Raw genomic sequence first — 15,834 nt, 5'->3', positions numbered from 1 at the left:
GAATATGTTTACATCATACAGTCAGGCAAAGATTCAGTAGCTTGTTTGATTGGCACATATTGCCATCATTGTTAAAAAAAATAAAAATTCTTTTCTGCTCTGCCTACCCTGGTGTCCTCTAGAGGTAGCCCATATACAGATTGTGAAAACTCATGGGGGAAAAAAAAAGAAAAAGAAAACTCACGGGGAATTGAAAATTGAAGTGCTTTCCAACAAAGGGCTCTGTACATAGATCCTTTCAATCTGACATCTTTACCAAGGAATTTTGTTGTCACCTGCAATTTCCAAGGGGACTGTGCTTGAGAAAATTCTTCCATTTCTTTCATCACTCTGATTTCACTTACCAAGAAAAGTTATTTATTGCTGATTGCAGGACTCTTGAACTCAGCCTGGGAGCTGCAGCATGAACTCCTCAGATCTGGGCTCCTTGTTACTTATTTACATATTCATTTGAAGTGATTTTCAGGACTATTCGAAAACCTCTCTTGACCTGACATTGTGTAATAGCCAAGATCTAAAGCTCACGTGTTTTTGGTTCTTTTTCTCTTTGTCTTACAGATAACAGACGAGTACCTTTGGAAAGGTCACGCTCTCGCCACAATGGAGCTATCTCATCTAAGTGAATCCTGATGCCAAAGAATATGAAAATATTTAAGTAAAAGAAATCATATATTTTGAGAAGAACAAAATATCCACTCAAGGGATAGAGAGGAAATAAATGCATTTCTGCAAGGATCAAGCTAAGCTGGGTGAAATAGCATGTATTTTTACAGCTATTGCAAGATGCTTTCACAATTATACAAACACAATTACAAGGATTTTAAAACATGTGTTCCATTTTAGTGTAAAGATGTGTATTGTTATTGTGTGTGACCTGATGGTAATGATGAAAAGTATAAGAAATTCAAAAACATTCAGTCTGTCAAAAAATTACAATGTTAATCAAATTGCAGGTCACGCCCCCCCAAAAAAAAGGAAAAGAAAGGAAATAGAAAGAATTATTCAATGTCTGCTTCCGATTCCTGTTACATAGAAAAAGAAAAGGCCAATGAAAATGTGTGTATTAATGATTTGGAGAGGTACTCTGCAAGAGAATCCATTTTGGAAGCTAAAAAAAAAAGTACTGCTTCAACCCCATGAATTTATTTAGAATCTTATCTCAAGTGAAAGCTGATGGATTCATCTGCTTTGGCTGAAATTAAACTTATCATTAATCTAGAGTTTCAGCATGATGTTGCAGGCACTTATCATTGCTAAAAATAAACTAGAGTTTAACAGAAGCAGTTAGAGAAAGCGATTTAAACTTTATTTAAAGAGGTATTTTCTAATTATGCACATATATCTACTTTATACAAATACTTCATATGACTATTTTTTGAGAAAAACCTCACATTTTAATGTTTATTCTGGGATGAACCTGAAAATTCTATTACCTTTATTAAGATTTTTTAAAGGTAAATATTGATTCCTATTCTCTGTGGTTTATTTCTTCTATTGCTTCTTTCTCCCATGACCCCCATGAAAGCAGGGAATAGAGTTTCTAAAAGACCTGAGAGGAAAAAGATTTCTCTCTGCAGGCAGCAGAAAACTGTCTGAAAGGTCAACTGTTTTATCTGCCTCTCTTCTCCCCTTTCTAATTCTGCCTTGGTGGTCTGAAGAAGAAAAAAATTATATGTATGTATGTGTATATATGTGTATATGTTTATATCTCCTACTACAATAATTCCACATCCCAGTGACTAAGTGAACTTCTCAGTGATCATCATACTTACTTACCTTATATTAATAAATTAAAATGATGCTGCCAAAACAACCCTAGGAGAAAAAACATGTTCTACATATTTCTTAAATAGATGAAGGCATAGAAGTTATACTTAACTTGTCTATTACTTTAAAATATGCATTGAAATAATGTGGTATAACTTCTCTGGAGTGTAATTTTAAAACTAATCCATGCAGATGATTGTCATTACTGTAAAAAATTTCTTATATGTATATTTCTTATATAGAAGATCCTATTTCTACTTCTCCAAAGCACACTATAGACGTTCAGAAAGAACAAACAACTGGCTTGGCAGGTCACCATTTGAAATAATGTAAACAAGTGACCAATAATTCAGTCTCCTTTATATAGATGTATAATGATTCAAACTGCTACCTTTTCCTCCAGTGCATTCTTACTTGGGTATGATATTTAAAAAAAATCTCTGAAGCTGCTACAATAGAGAAATCAAAAAGACTAACAGTATCTGAGATTTTATGGTTTTATCCTATCTTAAGACACACACATATGCATACACAAACAAGTTTGAGGGACATATCAATTTCATACACTTTTTCTTAACAACAACAACAAAGATATACAAATTTATGTAAATAATTAATGTGTGTATTTTTGACTTCACAAAATCTTTTCTGAAATCTTCATGGCATGGCCTGAGTCTTTTGGTAGCCTTTCAGGCTGTAGGAAAATGATATTTTGAAATATTAATCCTGACTAAAATTTAGGGGCATTTGCCATGCCGTATTATGAAGATGGTCAGAAAAAAAAAAAAAGATGGTCAGGATAGAAATACTGATGATACACAGTATTCACCTCTTCGAAACGTGAACTTGCCTTATTTTTAAGTTTGTGAAAAAAAATGAATGAAATACTATTATTGATAAATTATATATTTGTATTTAGAGAAATGCCACATGGTTTTCACAAACAGTATGGAACCTTTCAGGGTCTTTCATGAAGTTCCAATAATTGAGTTAAAGGTTTTGCTTCCCAGATTTATAATGGTCCTGCTTTAGCCATTTGCAGTTTTGTTTGAGATTGAAAATTATCACCAGAAAAAGTACATAGTAACATTTTTAGTGTAGAACCAAATTACACTAAAGTCTTTTGTTAGGTTTATTACTGCCACAGTGAGAAGCACCATTTTATGCAAATTTTCTTCAAAATGATTTTTAAAAATACAAAATCCTTAGAATGTTTAGTAGTTGCATTAGTTTCCTTTGGCTGCTGTAACAAAGTACCACAAACTTGGCTTAACACATCAGAAATGTATTCTTTCATGGTCCCTGTGGCAAAATGTCCAAAATGAAGGGCTCTGCTCCCTCCAAAGTCTCTAGAGGAAAATCTTCCCTTGCCTCTTCCAGCATGTAGTGGCTATTGGCCTTCCTTGGGTTATGGCTACATCTGTCTCTGCTCCATCTTCACATCACTCTCTCCTCTGTGTATCTAATCTTCCTATGCCTCTCTTATAAGATCCTTTTTCCTAATAAGGTTCCATTCACAGGTTCTGGGAGTTAGGATGTGGACATACCTTTTTGGAGGCACCCCCCCCCCCAGCCCACTACAGTCTGCCCTCTGGCCCCCAAAATTTATATATGTCCCATGTGCAAAATATATTTACCCCATCTCAACATTCCCAAAAGTCTCAATCCATTACAGCATCAACTCTAAATCTAAAATCTCATCCAAACATCATCAGTTCAGTAGTCCCAAATCCCATCATCTAGATCATCTAAATCAGGTATAGATGAAAATCCTGGGGCAAAATTCCTCTCCAAATGTGAATAAATGAAGCAAAACAAGTTATCTGCTTCCAAAACACAATGGTGGAACAGGCATAGGGCAAGAGTTATAGACATTGCTATTTCAAACCAGGGAAAATGGAAAATAGAAAGAAGTCACATGGCCTGATGACTTTCAAAATTCAGCCAGGCAAAATCCCCCTAGGTTTCTTGGCCTGACAATCCTCCTTGTTTCAGGACCCCACCCTTTAGGCCTGCAGTTCTGGCCTCTTGGCCCATGGATCAAGTCTGTCTCTGTGCCCATGGTTTGCACTTCTGCCTCTGCTCCCCTGCTTGGGCCTCTGCCTCTGTACCTGCAGTTCTGCTCTAAGAATGACCCTTTATATTGAAGGGTAGCACATGTTTGCAGCTTTATCATCCTGTTTCTTGCCTGTAAAACTTTGGTAGTCTGACGACTTTCTCTCATTTTGTCCTGTCTCGATCCTTTTCAGGCCAAGCTAGAACTGTTTCTCAAAAACTTTGTGGGCCTCCCATGCATGTCAAATTGATTCAATATTGAGATAAGAGTCCTCACAGATCTTTGCTGGATAATGCCATCTCTATTCTTGGCTTCTGTTGAGATGATCGAGTGGATCCGTGAGTCAATGCCTAATCTCTTCAACACAAGCCAGAGGTTGGCTTTATCTCCAGAGCACACTATCCTAATAGTGCATCAGCTAATTTTAGCATCTTTTGGAATCTGAACAGGTTCAAAATTTCCTGAATTACCAAGTGCTGGTTCCTTTCTGCATAACAATTATTTCCTCAATTTACCTCTTTCTTCTTGTATTTTACTGTAAGCTCAAGAAGAAAATGGGCCCTACCTCCAACACTTTGCTTGGAAATCTCAGCTATTAAATATCCAAGTTCATCACTTACAAATTCTACTTTCCATACAACTGTTGGAAACAATTCAGATAAGCTCTTTGCCACTATATAACAAGGATCACCTTCCTTCTAGTTTCCAATAAAATGTTCCTCAGTTCCTTCTGAGCTCACCAGAAGCACCTTTAACATTCATATTTCTAATAGCAGTGTATGTTTTTTCTATCAAATGCCTCACAGTTCTTCCAGCCGGTACCCATTATCCACTCCAAAGCCACTTCCACATTTTTGGTTATTCATTATAGGAGTACCTTACTTCCTGTTTCCAAAATCTGTATTAGGTTCCTGTGGCTGCTGTAATAACAATACACAAAACATGGTAGCTTAACACAACAGAAATTTAAATTGAGTCCTAAATTGAGGTCTTGGCAGGTCTGTACTCCTCTGGAAGCCCCAGAAGAAAACCTGGTCCTAGTCTCTTCAGTTTCTTGTGACTGTCATTCCTTCCTTGGCTTGTGGCCATATCTCTCTCTGCTCTGTTTTTACATTACTTTTCCTTCTGTATATCTAATCTACCTCTGCCTCTCTCTTATAAGAACACTTGTGGCATTTAGGACCCACCTGGTTTATCCATAAAAATCTCCTCATCTCAGTATTCCTAACTGAATTACATCTGTGAAGACCCTTTTTCCAAATAATGTAACGTCACAGGTTCCAGGAATTAGAACATGGGCATATTTGGGGGAAGCCATTATTTAGCTCACTACACTAGTCATTGCACATAAATATACTTTTCACTTTTTAAAATGTGTTCTTGGTGCTTAAGCCAAACTCAAGGTTTCCTCTAAAAAGCTATTGTTTGTACAGGCTATGCATGCTTTGATGTTAAATAGCTGAACAGGCTATTCCAAAATTTGGTTGATACTTTTGCTACTATGGCCAGTGCTTAGCTTGAAAAAATAATTGGTTCCAACTCTGAGCTCTGGTGTTTACCTTCTGCCCCTTTTATGGAGTCTTTGACCAAATGTCTTCCGTGATTTATAGTGCAGGCATAAAACTACCTCTGATACAGAAGGGTTCTTTACAAGCTGACTTTAGATATTGTGAATCCCTCAGCTGAAGGGAGAGGTGACAGCAAAGCCTGCGTTGAATGGGTATTGAGGGAGACTGTGCCCATACAAGACACCCAGAAGAAGTATTTCAGTAGCACTAGAACTGTGGATTCATGCTCTCATTTTGCTTCAGATTAACCACCTGTCTCTTCACAGGACCAAGAATGACTTGCAATCTATATGTAATGCATACTCACTTATTAAATAAAGTTAAGATAATACATTAAATGTTGTCTGCCTATGATAATATTAAGGATGAGTGAAAAGGCGTAAACTGAAGTATAAAGACAGGATATAAGAACATTTTAGAAGGAGAAGGTTCAACTGAACAGAAGTACAAGAGTGTTCCTGGTTTGTTTGTTTTTTTAAGATTTTATTTATTTGAGAGAGAACATGAGCAGGGGGTAGGGGCAGAGGGAGAGGGAGAAGCAGACTCCCCGCTGAGCAGGGAGCCAGACGCGGGACCCGATCCCAGGACCCTGAGACCACAACCCAAGCTGCAGGCAGACGCTTAACTGACTGAGCCACCCAGGTGCCCCTACAAGAGTGTTTCTTTAAGGACCTGGTCAGGAGGAAATCATGGAATATATTCAGACACACATACCTGTGGGAATCATAAGATTTTCTTTAAGTATTCTTTAACACTTCCTGCCAGTGTAGTGTAGAAATGTTTGCACAACTTAAGAGTCCAGAAAAGTCAGAAGGGTGATGTATATCTTCCAGGGAAACTCTTGATACAGAAAAGAGTTGTTTTTTGGTTTCGGATTTTTTTTTTTTTTTTTTTTTTTTTTTAGTCTTGATTATAGAATGAAAGCAAATGGACTTCAACTGCTCAGAGGGGTAAAAATCTGGAATGAGTAATAAAGCATTGTATATAATTATTCTCTGGAGGGCTTTCAAAAGAATCTCTCATCATGGGTGGGTTGACTTGAAGATGGAGGGTTAGACAAGGTAATAACCAGATCTATAAATTATATGATCCAAAGTACCTGACAAGACAATTGTTTCCCATGGAATTTTGGGTTGCTCTAGGAATCAAATACATTAGCTTTTTTCTTTTCTCCCCCAGAGGCAAATTCCTTAGTATGGAGTCTGAAAACCTTAGTATCCCCAACTAGGGGAATTTGAGCTTAATGCCAAGAACTCAAAGGAAAGTGGAAATCTGGAAATTGATATATATGCAATGCATGTAACATGGCATATAGTTTTGATTTAAATTAAAAGGAAATGTATAGCCAAAGATCCCATGTAAAGCCTGAATTTATTTAGATGTCGAGAGTCCCAAATAAAATATTATTATAGTTAATAAGCATTGTAGGAGAAACCAACTTGCAAATTCATGAATTATGTGAATCATGACTTTCTAGTTTTTGGAGATTAGCCAGAATTTAATCTCAAGCCATGATGACCATATATCTTGGCTAATAGGAGGTTCAGCCAATATTTTCACCTATATTTTGGCTAATTGAAGTCCAGACAGTATTTTCACCTTTTGATGTTTATGAGCAAAGCAGAAGAGCTCTTATCATATTATTGGAAATAATAATAAACCCTTAACTTCTCTGATTTGCTAAAGCCTCATGTGTGGCTATTCTAATCATTGAGTGCCCATTCAGTGAACATTGCTTTTTTAGGGCACAATTACGAATTAAACATAGCTCCTGCCTTGAGTCTCACAGTCTAGTGGGAGATGAGACATGTACAAAAAGAATAGTAATCCAAGGTGGAAGAAAGTGATCAATGTCATAAGAATGGGATAGATAGGGCCTATGGGAGTTAAGGAAAAAAACAAATCAGTTTTAGAGAGATGAGGTATAGGTATTGAGGTGGGAAGCAGGTATCAGTATAGACTTTTTGGCACAGTGATATTTCAACTGAAATTTAAAGGGTAAGTAGGTTTGGATACACGAAACTTATTTAGTCAGGGTTTTTTTTAAAGATTTTATTTATTGACAGAGACAGTGAGACAGGGAACATAAGCAGGGGGGAGCTGGACAGGGAGAAGCAGGCTCCCCACTGAACAGGGAGCCTGACATGGGGCTCGATCCCAGGACGCTGGGACCACAACCCGAGCCAAAGGCAGACGCCTAACGACTGAGCCACCCAGGCGCCCCTATTTAGTCAGTTTTTAATGAGCACCTATCATGTATTAACCACAATGCTAGACTCTGAGAACATAACAGTGAACCAAATAGATGTGGTCCCTATTCTCATGAAGCTTAGGGTTTTTCTGAGAGGAGTGAGGGAAGGCATGAGCAAAAGTACGAACTTTGATATGCATACACAGGGAATATTGAATAATTAAGTTTGACTAGAGTGTAAGGTCCATGAAAGGCAGCAGTGGTTGTGTATTTGGGGCTTGATTTTATAAATGGTAGGCTAATACTGAGGGATTTTGAGGAAAGCAATGATAATGTGGCACTTAAGGAAGATGATGCTGGAAGCTCTGTGTAGGACAGAGGGAGAGGTCACAGAAGGCCAACTTCGTTGGAGGCTATTGCAATACTTTTGATAAATAATGAGGGCCTAAGCTAAGGTAGCATCAGTGGGACAGATCCAAGAGGCATCTAAAGAACTGGCAATTGATTAGATGTTGAGGGTATGAGGAAAGGAAGAATACAAACCTGACACTGAGGTTTTAGACCTGAGTGACTGATGGGCTACTTTCAACCAAAAAATTGAACACAAGAATAGCTCATCTTTGCAATGATACCATGGATATGCACAGCTGCTGCTCTGACACTTGATACAGTCCTATTATCTGTACTGTTGAATGGCTCACACAAGCCTTATATACAAGTAGCATCAAGTCATAAAGACAGAGCAGGCAGGAGAACATGATTCTGAACAGGAACTTATTCAGTGATATTATAGTGATTATGGTAAGAAGGGCAAAGGTAGGCTCTCCATGTTGTGTTCTTTTTCTTTCCTTCTTTTTCCCTTTCCTATTTTTCTCTCTTTTCTTTTTAATAATACTGAAAAGCACTGAATGGCTGTTCAAAGAAACAAACTGACAGATTGAGTGGCCATTAAAATGTACTCATTCAGTTTTGGACTCATACAGGAAAGAAAGGCATTTAGATGAAGTATAATTTATGGAAAAAGCTTTCATTAGTTCATAGGTAGAACTTCTCAAGTGTCTGGTTAATATTTTAAACCATACATTTAAGAGGTTCTGGAACAATTATTACTCTCTAAAAGAACAACAAATTCTCCCGTTTTACTATTTTCCCAGGAGTCTCTCAGACTTCCAAACTGTGCCCAAATCTGTCCCCTTTATGCTAAATACCTTTCTACTCAAAGAACCATAAGGCTTCCCTTCTCAATACATTCAATTGCTAGATACATGCAACACTGAATGACTTTATTTTAGCTAATATTCTTTTGTTTGGGAAGGGAACCTGTTTTATGAATCTGCTCCATCTTGCCCCTGCCCCCAACCCCTAGCAAATACCTTGTGTTATTGTCCCTCTGTTGTCCTACAAAACCCCAAATATCACAATAGGAATTAAATTGAAAATACCCAAATACTATGAATTTTCACTTTGAATAGTTTTTGGGAACCTATGGCATAGTAGCACAGTGGCCTAGACTTCCTGACAAAAATCAAGTAATGGAGTATTTTTCCTGGTTAAACAACTGGTAGCACTTATGGCAGTGCTTGGGGGAGGGAGGAAAAGGAAATGAAAGGGAAGGGTCATGGATAAGGCCCCTCAGCAGAATTCAGTATAATGATAAAAATCATAGCATTTGTTAGATATCAATGACTCTCAACTCCAGAGCATCTGGGATAAAAAGCTGACTTGCTGTGATCTTATAGTGTGTGGTACTTTTTTTTTTAAGGACTTTCACTTTTTTTTTTAATTTGACAGAGAGGTAGACAGAGAGAGGCAGGCAGAGGGAGAGGGAGAAGCAAACACCCCGCTGAGCAGGGAGCCCGATGCGGGGCTCGATCCCAGGACCCTGGGAACATGACGAGCTGAAGGCAGACGCTTAACCAACTGAGCCAACTGGTGCCCCAGGACTTTCACTTTTTGTGTCCATCATTCCATCATCTCCTTTCCTCTTAGTCTACAAGCATCCTCAAGAATCCTATCAAAGAACAGCAGCAACTTTCCCATGAATCTCTCTCCTTCAAGACTATCAACAACTACCTAATTATCAAGTATAAATTCCTCTTAATCCTCATCCCACTTAAATTCTCCCACTTTCCTACAATGAACACCTAGTCCTATTGCTTCCCACCACTCAGAAAATTTCTCAGTCCTCTTTTTTTTTTCTCTCAGTCCTCTTTATTAGTGATTGTCTTCAAATAAATAAAGGCAGTATCTCCAGCATTCATTTGTATTCTCCCCAGTACCAGGGTCATCTTGGCCATTTCCATGGCTTTGACAATTTCCTACAAGCAGATGACTCTGCAATTCCTTCTGAACCCCTGAACCACCTTCAGTCTGTAAATGATATCTCACACACTAAACTCAGTACAGTCCCAACCAAATATGTTCTCTAGCAAACTGATCCTTCTATCTAGATCGCCCTTTCCATTATGTGTACTATATTGTCCTAGCCTCTAAGGCTAGAAACACCAGAAGCATCTTGTATTATTCCCTATCCCCTAATATCCAGTCAGGCACAGAAGTTGGTCACCCTGTTTCAGTTTTTACTTCTTCAACCTTTCATACCACTAGAGATTGCTTCCTAAACTGCCTTTCTTGACGCACTTCAAAAATTTTTGTTCTTCTTAATTACAAAACTAGTATGGGCTTCAAAATTCCCAGGAACAGACTCAAATGTAACTTCCAAACCTCTTCACAATCCCTCCAGCCATGCTGCACTGGATTTTTCACTGGAGCTTGCCAATGATAAACAAACCTATGAATTCCTTAATTCTCCTTCCCTCATTAAAATAAATTGTATTATCTATGCTCCCACAGCAATTTGCTCATACTCCTATTATGGCCTTTATTTCATTCTGCCTTTTACTAGAGTTAGTTGTCTGTGTCCTTGACTAAAGTATGTTTCTTGATGGCAACAACTATCTCATTCATCTCTGGGCCTTTACACAAAGCAATTGCTCAATGAACTAATGTGTAGTATCAATGCTCAGTGAATTAAACAAATGAAAAGGAATGTTTGGTACAGGTAATGGAAAATCACAACTTATTTCCTCACCCAGGTGAGAACATAGCCTTCATCATTGTCCTGGAAACTGAGGGCCTGCCTAAGGTCACCATTGAGGACAAGCTCTCCCAACTATGGATGACTGGAAGTTGATTTCAGAGGAGTGCTTTCAGGAGCGGATGACTGATTGAAGACAAGGAGGAAGGTTTTCCCTCCAAGGTCAAGCTTTTAACAAGTATCTGCAATGTACACTGAGGGATTTGGCTGTACTCCAATTATGCTAATATGTTTTATATATGGGCCTCCAGCATCCAGGAACCACCTCCCTAAACAATTTAATAAGTGTAAATATCAAGGCAGAGTTCTAAATGTGGAACTTATTTTTAATGTACCAATCTTGTTATTATCAAATGTCATAGGGTATAAGTCATGGCAATTATGCTGCCTGCTTTTTATTACATTTATTTTACTTTGTAAAAGTGCAGTATATCCTCATAAGTGTCTCCTCTTCTGCTCTGCCTAAGTAACCTACCCTGTCTATGTGTTCTGGAGTCACAGATCACAGAAACTTTAGAGTCAAAGGATTAATGGGCATCCTGTAGCAAAGAGATTCATGGGTCATTGGCTCCACCCACTGACACTATATCCTCCACATTAGGCTTCACTGTTTTTTCAGCAATTCAAGTTGTGGGACCTTGTGGGTTTCTCCATACAAGAAACTTTACAGTCTAAAATACAGAATAGTTGCTTCCTCCTCCCTCCCACCACCTGAGCATGAAGATATGTGTATGTCCCTGTCACACAGAAGCTGACAATTTTGCACAAAACCTTCAAACTCTTGATTGCCAGTTTAGTGTGATACAGCCCAGAGACACCTCCTAAGTGGTCTCTTGGCAGGTGAAAGTGAGGGGAAGGAGCCCTGATTTTTCTGGTTTGGAGCATAAAGGCATCCACTACACCAGCCCATAATTCCCATTTCCAGGTAATCTCTTTCTCTTCCCCTCCTTCTTGCTTCTCACTACATTTCATCAACCACTTCAAACAGGAAAGGCAGGTGACTTATTCCATATAACTAAGCATTTTATGGCAACGGTTCTCTTTTCTTACAAAGGAGACCTTCTAGTCTATCTAGAGGCTTCCTCAGGCTTCCCTAGTATTAATCTGCCAAGCTGCAGAAGTCTGTTGGTGAGTGAATTTATTTTTAAGGGTTTTGAAAAAGTGCCACTGTTTTCAAAGTTTCCTTGAAAGAGAAGGACCAAAAAGAAAAAAATAGTTAATCCTTGAACCTAGGAGGTTCTTCAGGAACATTATTTCCCTTAATCATAGCATACCCCCACCTTTTTGCTTTATGATCCAACAACCATGTTAACAACAAGCTATTTATTTGTTCATTACTTATTCCACAAATATCCACTGAGCAACTACTGTGTGACAGGCATTATATAATAGTGGGCAAAAATAGACATGATTCAGGTCTTCAGGAGCTTACAGTCGAGTGGAAGATGCCAATGATAAACTAAGCTATACATGATTACAATTGAGTGAAGTGTCTAAGAAGGAAAGAATACAAATATTATAGGAGAAAATGGCATATGTGTGTGTGGTGGGGAGGGGGGCGTAAATTAGACTGGGTGGTCAAGAACCACCTCTCTAAAGAAGTGATATTTAATTGGAGACCTACCAGGTGAAAGAGCATTTGTGTAAACACAAGGGAAACGAAACACATACAATGGAGTAATGTATTAGTCAGCTTTAGCTAGTTTGTACTATTATTACAAACAATAAAACCTCAATTACCATAGCAAAAGTCCATGTGGCAACTACAGGTCATCTGTGGTTGTTTCATATGCCTTCTTCATTCAAGGATCATAGCTGAAGGAGGAGCCTTTATTTGGGACATGTCATTCTTACATCAGAGGGAAAAGAGCAAAAAAATCTGAACCGTGCCGTGGCTCTTAAAGCTTCTGATCATATGTGGTAAATGTCACTTTGGCTTACATTCCATTGGCCAAAGCGAGTTCTATGACCAAGCCCACATGAATTTGGCAGGGTTCATGGCAGGAAGCAGAGATGTGCTCTCTAACAGGGAGGAAAAATTAATACCTGGAAATAATATTGCAATCTACCAGAGCCCTTGTCTGACTTCCACCTATCCCTTTAATAGACATTAATTTCCCAGGGTCTCAGTTTCCTCATCTCTAAAAGTGATATTTAAAATAACTGAAGAGAACCTAAGATGGGGTTTTCCAGGGTTGGGTCTGGCCCTCAAGTAAGGTAGCAGGTTAGGGGAATAAAAATTGTATAATCTAGAGTCTAAGGTTTCTCTATGTTTTCCTTTGGCATTTTATTTCAATTACAGTAATAGAAAGAAAACAAGTTTTGGCATGCTACCTTGGCCACTAAGTAGCTATGCTACATTGGGCAAGTTACTTAAACTCTTTGAGCCTTGGACTATTGTAAGAATTATGTAAAATAATGTATGTGAGAACATTTTGTATATTATAATGCCATACAAATATAATCATTATTATATTTATCTCACTGCCAAGATCACCTCTACTAAGCCTCATCTGTTTCTCTCATACTCTTAATACCACATTTCAGCTGGCCACCTCAAGCTCACCATGTCAAAACTCAGAATTATCTTCTCTCCCAGGCAATTCCCATCCAGCTCCCACTCCAGGCTTCATTGTGTTTATCACTGGCACTGATGTGCTTCTTAATCACCAGAGTTAACAAAACTTCATTTTGTTTTTGACATCCACACCTCCACTCAGTTCTATCAATTCTCCCTTCACAGTGTAGTATACATGGATCTCTTTCTGATTTCAAAGCCACCACCCACATCCAGATCCCACTCCTTGATTATTGTAATAACTGTTCTTTCTGCCTATTCTTTCACCCCTGTCCAAAGCAGCCATTTGATTATCTGATCTCCACACTCAAATCCCCACAGTGGCTCACCAAAGAATACAAATTTAAAATCCAAATTCTTTGGCTCGGTAGCGAACATCCTCCAAAATTTGGCCTAGCTCACTTTTCCCAAACTTCCCTTTCACTCTTACCCATATATCTCTGCTGCAGCCATCACAACATAACTCACCATTCTCTAAAAATCTCCATTATCTAGATCAGCACTGGCCAGTAGAAATACAATGCAACCCACAGATGTAATTTTAAATATCTAGTAGCTACATTTTAAAAACTAAACAGAAACAAGTGAAAACAAGTGACATTAATTTTAATATATTTAATTTAAGCCAGTATATCTAAAATATTATCCTTTAAACATGTAAACAATATAAAAGTTATTAATGAAGCACCTTATATTCTTTTTCATGCTATCTGTTCAAAAGCCCATGAACATTTTGCACTTTCAGTGCATCTCAATTTGTATGCACTAGCCACATTTCCAATGCTTAGTAGCCATATGTGGCTAGTGGCTACTGTATTAGATGGCATAGACCTAGCCCCCACCCTGTGACTCAATGCAAACTTTGTCCTCTGCTTGAAATACTTCCCAAACTGTCACCTGTGGAAATGCTACCTTCCAAAGACACAGCTTCATAGCCCACATGCTCTAAGAAGTCTTCAAAGATTCTCTCAACTGAAATTCATCTTTTCCCTCTCCCATACAACCATACACAACATTTTGTTATATATCTCTAAATGTTATGGGTAGATAATACATTCATTTGTTTCAAAACTCGGAGTACCAAAAAATATGTGTACAATTTCCCTGCCACCCACCCTAATCGTCTCCACTGGAGGCAAGCAATATTATCAGACTTTTGTGTATCCTTGCCAATAAAACTTATACATATATAAATAAATTTGCAAACATACATTTCTTCCCTCCATCCTTTTTAAAAAAATAGTGGTATATTAAACTTATCATTCTATACATTACATGTTTGTACTTAAAAATCTATATTGGAGATAATTCCATATTAGTATATTAAGTTTATCTGTCTCCCTGACAGGATAGAAATTTTGTCTTTTTTAAATATCCTTACATAGCTCTGCACCTTGGACTCTGGGACTATGCTTAATACTCAGTAAATGTTTGTTGAATTGAATTGCTCAAAGTGTTCCAGATTGATCATGCTAAAATGCTCTTTTGCATATGGTATCACCAACCCCATCAAAACATCATTAACTTCTAGTTGCCCACAGGATACATTTCACATTTAAGGACCTTTGCAGTCTGACCCAACCTTCCCTTCTAGAGTAATCTTTACTCCCCAGAGACACACCCTTTTCTTTAACCAACAGGTGTCTTCACTGGAACTTTGACACAAGTTGGTATTTATGGTTGCTTCTGTGTGTGTGTGTGTGAATGTATTTTATTCCAATATTTTCCTAACTAAGACCATAAACTCCTGAAACAGAGGTTATGTCTGATGTCCTTATTTATCCCATGACAATATCTAAAACTTGATGATGCTCCATGTATAGTTGATGGATTTGGAAATGTCTTTCTTCAGGACTTCTTCTCTCCCTTTCTTTCTCTTCGGCCCAGACTGCCCCATGATGGATGATAATTTCCCAGATTCCATATTTCCTTTTGGCAGAAACAGAAGACAATTTGTTTCTCTAATCTATTTTTATTTTTAAATCATTCTTTCTTCGTTCAAGTGATTCTCAAGCCAGAGAAGTTGTAAGCAGAAACAGTAACAGGGTCAAAGCAAAAAATAAGCATTGCTCCTGCCAGGGAGTTTTTCTTCCCATTTTCGTGCTTTCATCTAGAATTCCATTTATTTACATTTGAAATCACCAAATTTCTTAAGTCTCAGACAATTGAAGCTGCTTTAAGAGTCACCTCAAAAGCACACAGACCCTCACAGGCACACCAAGTACCAGTGCACTCAGTGGCCCACTCAAATGGACACAGAAAACTAACCATTGCCACAACTAAATGCAAAGTGGAGTCCTGTATGGGATCCTATGAGAGAAAAGGACATTGGAGAAATATTAAGGAAATCTGAACAAAGTATGGATTTTAGTTAATAATAATGTGTCAATATTGGTTCAATAATTGGGACAAATGTACCACACTAATATCAGAAGTTAATAATAGGAGAAATTAGGTGTGGTATATGGAAACTCTGTACCATCTTCAAAATTTTTCTGTAAGCCTAAAACGATTCTAAAAACTAAAATTTACTTTTTTAAAAATAATAATTGATAGAGAGAGGGACTTAAGAGACAT

At 37.9% G+C, this 15,834-nt stretch overlaps 1 protein-coding gene across 3 annotated transcripts in view; it reads left to right on the top strand.

Annotated features, from left to right (window-relative positions):
* LOC118553187 (protein diaphanous homolog 2) overlaps nt 1–5,729 on the top strand; it is a 951,294-nt gene extending 945,565 nt beyond the window's left edge. For all 3 annotated transcript variants that reach the window (XM_078064453.1, XM_078064454.1, XM_078064452.1), the window contains one exon: nt 559–5,729. In XM_078064453.1, the coding sequence (XP_077920579.1) occupies nt 559–623 (65 nt within the window). In that variant the 3' untranslated portion in view covers nt 624–5,729. The remainder of the gene's footprint in view (nt 1–558) is intronic.
* Nucleotides 5,730–15,834: the final 10,105 nt, after the last annotated feature.

Source organism: Halichoerus grypus, chromosome X, assembly GCF_964656455.1.
Source record: "Halichoerus grypus chromosome X, mHalGry1.hap1.1, whole genome shotgun sequence".
Taxonomy (NCBI): domain Eukaryota; kingdom Metazoa; phylum Chordata; class Mammalia; order Carnivora; family Phocidae; genus Halichoerus; species Halichoerus grypus.
The sequence above is the reverse complement of the archived record's forward strand: the minus strand, read 5'-3'. Positions and strand labels throughout refer to the sequence as shown.